The sequence below is a fragment of the Arachis ipaensis genome, chromosome B07 (assembly GCF_000816755.2).
Source record: "Arachis ipaensis cultivar K30076 chromosome B07, Araip1.1, whole genome shotgun sequence".
Lineage (NCBI taxonomy): Eukaryota > Viridiplantae > Streptophyta > Magnoliopsida > Fabales > Fabaceae > Arachis > Arachis ipaensis.
Genome location: NC_029791.2, coordinates 23530266 through 23537423, shown reverse-complemented (window position 1 = coordinate 23537423; position 7158 = coordinate 23530266). Strand labels below are relative to the sequence as shown.

The 7158-nt window shown below is 34.6% G+C and overlaps 1 protein-coding gene and 1 long non-coding RNA gene across 8 annotated transcripts; one reads left to right on the top strand and one right to left on the bottom strand.

Moving 5' to 3' along the window:
- LOC107610184 (pachytene checkpoint protein 2 homolog) lies at positions 204 to 3397 on the top strand. 7 transcript variants are annotated; one of them, XR_002351265.1, is made up of 6 exons: positions 204 to 908; positions 1000 to 1124; positions 2557 to 2589; positions 2684 to 2769; positions 2963 to 3053; positions 3139 to 3397. XR_002351265.1 is itself a non-coding variant. In XM_021107495.1 (4 exons), the coding sequence occupies exons 1-4, from the start codon at positions 2508 to 2510 to the stop codon at positions 3150 to 3152; spliced, it is 273 nt and encodes a 90-aa protein (XP_020963154.1). In that variant the 5' UTR covers positions 1131 to 2507; the 3' UTR covers positions 3153 to 3397. The 7 variants fall into 7 exon arrangements, 2 of the variants coding, with proteins under 2 accessions (XP_020963154.1, XP_020963153.1); XR_001613433.2 differs by having other exon boundaries at positions 2557 to 2625; positions 2699 to 2769; XR_002351266.1 differs by lacking the exon at positions 1000 to 1124 and having other exon boundaries at positions 2557 to 2625; positions 2699 to 2769.
- On the bottom strand, positions 6199 to 6817 carry LOC110264915. The gene is made up of 2 exons (XR_002351263.1): positions 6747 to 6817; positions 6199 to 6478 (listed from the first exon to the last, which is right to left on the bottom strand). It is a non-coding gene; the product is annotated as an uncharacterized LOC110264915 (long non-coding RNA).

Here is a 7158-nt window from a genome sequence, read left to right as displayed (position 1 = left end):
TTATTTATAATTTATCATATTTGTTGATAATTTTTGTAAGCCCCAGATTTTTAGAAAATAAATAATGAATTATTTATAATTATATATATGATTTTCTTTTTAGAAAGGTTATGAGACTTCATGTTTTAAATTAATTTGATTTTATATAAATTTTAATTATAAATTAGATATTTTTGATTTACTAAAACTCTAAACTCTAATTCCTAATTCATTAACCCTAACCCCTTTCTACCCAACCCACACACACATGTACCCCTCCCCCTACCACCTGTTCATTCTCCACTGAGCCACTTCACCTTTTCTCACTGCTACTCACTCACAGCACACACCACACACCAAATAAACAAACATGCACAGACACATAAACATACATAGAGGGAGAGAGAGATCTGAGAGTGAGAACCGAAGGGAGAAGAGGAGAGGAGGGGAAGCCGCGCCTTGCCGCCGCTGCTGTCCGCGAAGTCATCTTCATTACGGATCAGAACTGAGGCGAGAGAGAGGACCGCGATGGAGGAAGGAATCGCGCCGCCCAGTCGCCGTCCATGGGGAGTCGTCGCCGGCGTTGTTGCGAGGAGGAGAGGAGCCCGCGTCGAAGGAGAAGAGCCGTCGCGTTCTACCACTGCTGAGGGACCAGTCGCCGTTAGAACCGTCACTGCTGTTGTGTTCCGTCACCGCCGCCACGTCGTGACCCCGTCGTCACCACCGAAGGCTCTAGCACTGCCGCTACTTCTATGGCCGCCATCATCTATTGCATGTGCGAAAGGAGAGAGGAGCCTTTAGAACAAGGAAAGGAGTCGTGTGAGGCTTGTGCCGAGAGGCAGAGGGCTGTTTAGCCGCCACCGCTGCTGCCATGATCACCGTTACGGTTTCAAAAAAAAGGGGGATGCCGTCGAAGTACCTCTGATATGGTCTAGATCCCTTCCTCTAATTTGCTCTGTTTCCATTCTTGCTCTGCTGCTATTTCATTGGTTACCCTATTCTCGTTTTATTTTATTTCAGCCCCTATAGCTATGATTATTGATAATGTTACTGCTGTTGCTACTGCTGGGTCTAAGCCGCTGCTGCTGTGAATTTAGAATAAGAGAGTTTGTCGCGTTTAAATTCTGCGGTCTCGACTAATTGAGGTAGGGGATTTGTTTTAAAAATAAATGTTCAGTTATGAATGCCAATAAAATTAAATGAGTAACTGCAAATGGTTTATGGTTGCTTTGTGTGAATAATTGTTGGAATTGAGTTGAATCATGGCTGTAGTTGGTGATTGGTTTAATGATTTAATGTAGTGATTATTGACGATGTTGTGTATTTTGAAGTTATACTTGTTTCTAGTACTTGTTGATGATGATTTTGTGTATGGAATGTTGCTATGGTTGCTGGAAATTCATTTGATGAATCAGAACATGAGATATGTTGTTATAGATGAGATGCTGAAGAATGGATGTTATGATAATATGGTTACGTTGCACCTATGATATGAAATTGTGATATATTGAATTAATAGTTCTTGGGCAACTTTGGTTAGTGAAAAGAAAGTTAGAAATGTGGTTTTAGATGAATCCTAGGCTTGAATATAGGATTTGGTATGTGAGGTTGTTAGAAATACTTTGTGCAGAATTTCTGCAGAAATCTGCATAATTGGCAGCAGAACGAATGACTTTTTGGGAGCAGTCCAGACCTAATTTTTAGATGAAATTATTTTTCTGTAAAACTTTAGTGTGTCTTGAAAATTCCATAAAAATTTCAGGGAATTTGGCCAAGTGGTTTGGAAGATATGATTTTTTGAAGTTTAGTGGTTGCTGCAGATTTTTCTGGTTTTCTGGTTCTGCAGTACCAACTTGCAGACGCTATAACTTTTAATTTAAACAGAATTTTGAGTTGATTTTAAAAGGATTTTAAAGATCTATCAGTCTATTTTAAGTGAGTACAAGTTTCATGTTCATATCTATTTTATAGACTTAGATAAGTCACTTGGAAGGTCGGTTGTTTGCTGAAAACTCTGAACTGGTTTATGAAAACATGGCTCCACTTCCAATTGATAATTAATTAATCAAATGAAGTGATATGAACCTGAAACTTGTGGATTCTGAAACTTAAGGATGTTGACTGTAATCTCACCAAAATTTAGAAGCAACGGATTAGAATTGAACTAAACGCTAATAGCATAGAACTCGCACAAATAATATCATTTTGAATGTGTTTTAAGCTAATCATGTTTACCTTTATTTATTTGAATCTAGTTTTACTAATGCAAGTAAAATTGTTGGATAGATTCTTAACAAACAATAATGAGTTCTATCTAGAAAAATAGAATTAAAATGAATGCCACATTCTCAGATTCCCACAGTGCCAGGTTATTGAAGTGAATGCACATTCTTTATTCAGTAAATGGTTTTCTGAAAATGGCAAGCTGGTATGCATGTACAATAGTTATTAGAAGTACCAATGCTTTGTAGTTGATGAATTTCCAATTTGTTATCACTTCAGAGGTTATTGATAGATGAACTGTTATTATGTTGTATTGTTGCACTGAATGCACAATTGTGTTTTCTTGTTGTTTAGGTTGCAAAACTTTTCCAAAAGATTCAAGAAATGGTAAAGAAGAAAGCAATCTAGTATTTGTTTTGATTGGTGAGGCAGAACAAAATTTAACTTAATGCTATATGCTTGTCATGTGCTTTGGGTTAAGTGTGTGGTCATGCAGATGAAGTTGAAAGCCTTGCTGCGGCGAGAAAAGCTGCTATATCCGGTTTAGAACCTTCAGATTCTATTCGGGTATACCAATCTCTCTGGTCCTTCCTGGAGGAAAATACCCATTTTCTTCCCCGCTATTCCTTTTTTTTCTCTTTCTTTTTTTAAATAGTGTGTGAGAATGTTAAATATCATTTAAAAAATGCAACCGAGAGATGTTGGATTTTCTTGGGTATTTGTATAGTGTGTTAGTAATCCTTAAATATGAATATTTCAGGTTGTAAATGCATTACTAACTCAGATCGACAAGTTAATATCATCTCCAAATGTGATAATCCTAATCACATCCAACATAACTACTGCTATTGGTAAGCCTAAATCAAACTTCCATTCCTTCAATTATTAGCATTAGGCTTAACATTATATTTAATTTGCTAATTTTTTTTTTCACAGGAAAATTATTATGAAGTAGAAAAAGAACTTAATCACATAAATTGTGAAGATCAAATATTAGAGAGTAAAAATCACCAATTTGTGAAGATGATGAGGAATCTATTTGCTATTGTAATATATTAATCTCTTTTCTTTATGATTAGATATGGTTATGACTTAGACTCTTATTATGTAATTTTAAAGTATCTTAGTTTATTTGACTTCTAAAAGATTCACAAATATGTATGAATCTTATAGAATACTTTAAAAATCAAATTTTATGGTAAATATTCAATTAGTTTTCTTTAGTAATTTGATTCAAATAGTTAAGGTTATTTATTGACACTAAATTAAAAAAATAGTTGGAATATTAATTTTAATGCAATATGAGAAAATTATTGTAAATAAAAAATATATAACTACAAAAAATCGTTGTCAAAAGTCACAAAAGGAATGATTTTAAAAAACCGTTGCCAAAAAATGAAACTAATGGTAACGCTTTAAAATCATTGTCTTAGACGACTATTAAATGGTAATGGTATTAAAACCGTTGTCAAAAAACGACACTAACGGTAACGCTTTAAAACCGTTGCCTTTGTGAATAATAAAACTACAACAGTTTAAAACCGTTGCCTATTCAGTTATGGTTTTAAACCGTTGGATCATGAAAGAGAATTGTTTAAAACCGTTCCTTATCGAGTAACGGTTCGAAACCGTTGTTTAAAATTTTCTATCAAAACCGTTGTCTATACCAGTAACTTTGGCAACGGTTTTTTTGTTACCGTTGCCTTAGGTAAAAAACCGTTGCCTTTGAGCATTGGTAACGACCACATATACCACAGGTTAAAAATCGTTGCCAAAGCGTTGCCTAAAGTTTTGGGAACGGTTTTTCAATCTACGGCAACGGTTTTTTACCGTTGCAAAAACCCTTATTTGTTGTAGTGTAAAAATCGGCCAAAGTATGGTTTCGGTTTTCTTTATGTAATATGTAATATTTCTGGACACTTAGGCTAGTAGAGTTTAGGATAGGATTGAATTGGTTGTTGAAAATTATTGGATTGATGATGTATGATGATTTTGAAGAATATAATGATTTTGATGAATTATGATGGGAATTGTTGATGTTGGGTAATGAATGTAGATGATGAAATGAGTATTGATTGTGTGGATGATAATTATGATAAAATGATTGTGATGTGATGATGTTGTAAATTGATGAAGGGTGTATATGAGGAATTAGATTGTATAAATTATTGGTATGAAAATATTGAATTGAAATTATGGATTTGTGTTGATTTATGGTAGAAATGTTGAGTGAATTAGGTGTGGAAGTGATGGAAGTACAATGAAATGATAAAGTGTAGTGCGTGGTAGTGTTTTGTGATAGAATTGGGTATGTTTTGGTTTGGTTTAGTTTTGGAATTTGGAAAGTAGAGAACTTTGATGTTTTTGTGTAAAACTTGATTTTTGGTGAACTTTGACAGATCATAATTTGAGACTCAGTCGTTGAAATTGAATGATTTTTATTTTAATTAAAGAAGATTTCAAGAGCTTTAAAATAATATAAAGTTTGTTGAAAATGGAGTTTAGTAGAGGAAGTTATGAACATTTAAAGTTTGGAATTTAAAACTGAAATTTCTACAAGTTGAATTTTTCTAAATTCTGCAGCACATGCATACGCGGCACCATGGTGTGTACGCGGAATTTTGGCGTGTGCGTATGCACACAGGGACATGCGTACGCACAGAGGGATGTGAGTATGCACAGACTCTGTTTTACTTGGCATACGCACGCCCACATGGGCATGCGTACGCACAGACCCTATTTTGCTGAAAAATAGTTTTCCTTCTGTTTTTAAGGGTTCTCTAACCTTTCAAACTTCTTTATCTATTGTTTAAGATTGCTAACTAGTAATTAGGCCTTAAGGCTAATAGAGATGGGCTAGTAAATTAAATTGGTAATTTATATATGAGTTTAGAAGATGGAGACTTAGGTTTTTGAAGTGTGGGTGAACTAGTGAAGTGCTTTATTGGCGATGGTTTTGAGAACTTGTGAGTGGATGATAACTTGTGGAATTAAAATTGATGATAGTTATGATGAGTTGAGAACTTGAAAAGGAATGATGAGCTTGATGGATATCGAAAGACAATGTGCCAGGGACTATATCCTCGGAACGATAGTATGCCGGGTACTATATCCCTAGAATGTTGAAACTTGAGAGTTGAGAATGGAATGAGATGAGAAAATGGTGATGACTGATAATGATTTGAAAGCGTGCCAGGCACTATATCCTTAGAATGATAGTGTGTCGGGCACTATATCCCTGGAATGATTTATGATGAAATAGATGTTGTTGTTGTTTTTCTTCTCTGCCGCAAGAGTGTGCCAGACATTATATCCTTGAAATTATGCATGCAAGTGTGCTAGGCCCTATATCCTCGGAACAGTAGTGTTCCAGGCTCTATATCCTTGTACATGCACAATTAGAAAATGGATTAATACAAACAGATTTACAGACAGATTTAGTCTTTATTACAGACAGATTTTTGGTTACCGACGAAATTACCGACGGATTTTGTCCCTCTGTAAAAGCCCCGTCGGAAATTATTTACCGACGGATTTTTTTTTGTCGGAAAATTACTGACGGATTTTTACCAGTTACCGACAGATTTTTCCTCTGTAAATTCTGCATCCATTTTTCGAATGCGACGAACTTTTTGATGGATTTTCCGTCTGTAATTACAGACGGATTTTCAGACAGATTTTTCGTCTGTAATTACAGACGGATTTTTAGACGAATTTTCTGTCTGTAATTACAGAGGAATTTTTTGACAGATTTTCCGTCTGTAATTTGAACTTTGAAAAATCATCTTACATTCTGATTACAGACAGAAAATTTGTCTGTAAATCCTTCAGTAAGGTAAAATAGAATTTTTTTTTATTTTTCCAATTACAAAATAAACTTATTTTCATACAAAATAAATATAAATTTAATACAAATTTTTATCTAATTTATATTCAAATATTTATAATATTTCAAAACATAAACAAATTCATCGTATTATCAAACTAAAAGAAAAGTACTATAAACAAGCAAGTCAATATAATTCAAAACATAAACAAAGTGTATTGATACATCAATTATAATAATAAGTAATAACCATACATCAACAAAGTCCATTGATACATAAACTATAATTCAAAATATAAACTCTGTATTCAAAACATCTTTCTGAAATCCCATGTCCAGTAAATGATCAACTTCATCGAGCACCAACACTTTCACACCCATCAGCCGAGTTGCAAAGCCAGCAATATTCTTCACATGATCTGTAAGTCTTCCAGGTGTAGCAACAAGGTTCTGTATAGCATGTATAAAACATTAGTGATTATTTCCTAATAGATCATAATATTCAGCATCTATATGAAAAGGTTATTTAGTAATGTTGAAAAACTACTGATCTTTTTGTTTGCTTATATACATGTCCTTTGGAGGATTTACCTAATAGATCATAATATTCCAGTAGAAATGTTTGCTTATATACATCTATATGTAAAGGTTATTTAGTAATGTTTCCTAATAGATCATAATATTGCTTATATTCAGCCGCAATAATAGAAGGATTTACCTAGCAAGGATTTGCTTGCATACGTTTCTGTTCTAAGGCAAGTCTCGTCCCTCCAATAACAAATCAGAAGAAGTCACAACATTCGCAGCTGAGCTTGACATTGCTTGACTCATATGAAATGCGCTGCGTGGTTCAAGTTGAAGAGGGGCTAAGCTAGACACTCCACTGAAACCTTTACCAATATTATTTGCAGAAACATTTGTCATGGAAGCCATAGCTATGTCAGTAGGAAGGAAACCCTGCTTGCTAGCAGCACGCCGTTTGTTGTCGATTCTGGGGACTTGTTGACCCCAGCTACCAAAACTGCTCTCTGGCTCTAGTCTGAAAGCATCATTGTGTCTCACCACAGGCTTCAGAATTTTGGACCTTTTTCTTGCTTCAGCAGCAGCCTTGGAAACCTCTTCTGCATTTA

Excerpts from the sequence above, each read along its gene's own strand:
- LOC107610184 (XM_021107494.1), top strand. The coding sequence starts at position 2,508 with ATGTTGTATTGTTGCACTGAATGCACAATTGTGTTTTCTTGTTGTTTA. Across the intron at positions 2,626-2,698 it reads TCTAGTATTTGTTTTGATTG|ATGAAGTTGAAAGCCTTGCT; the intron begins GTGAGGCAGAAC and ends GTGGTCATGCAG. Across the intron at positions 2,770-2,962 it reads AACCTTCAGATTCTATTCGG|GTTGTAAATGCATTACTAAC; the intron begins GTATACCAATCT and ends TGAATATTTCAG.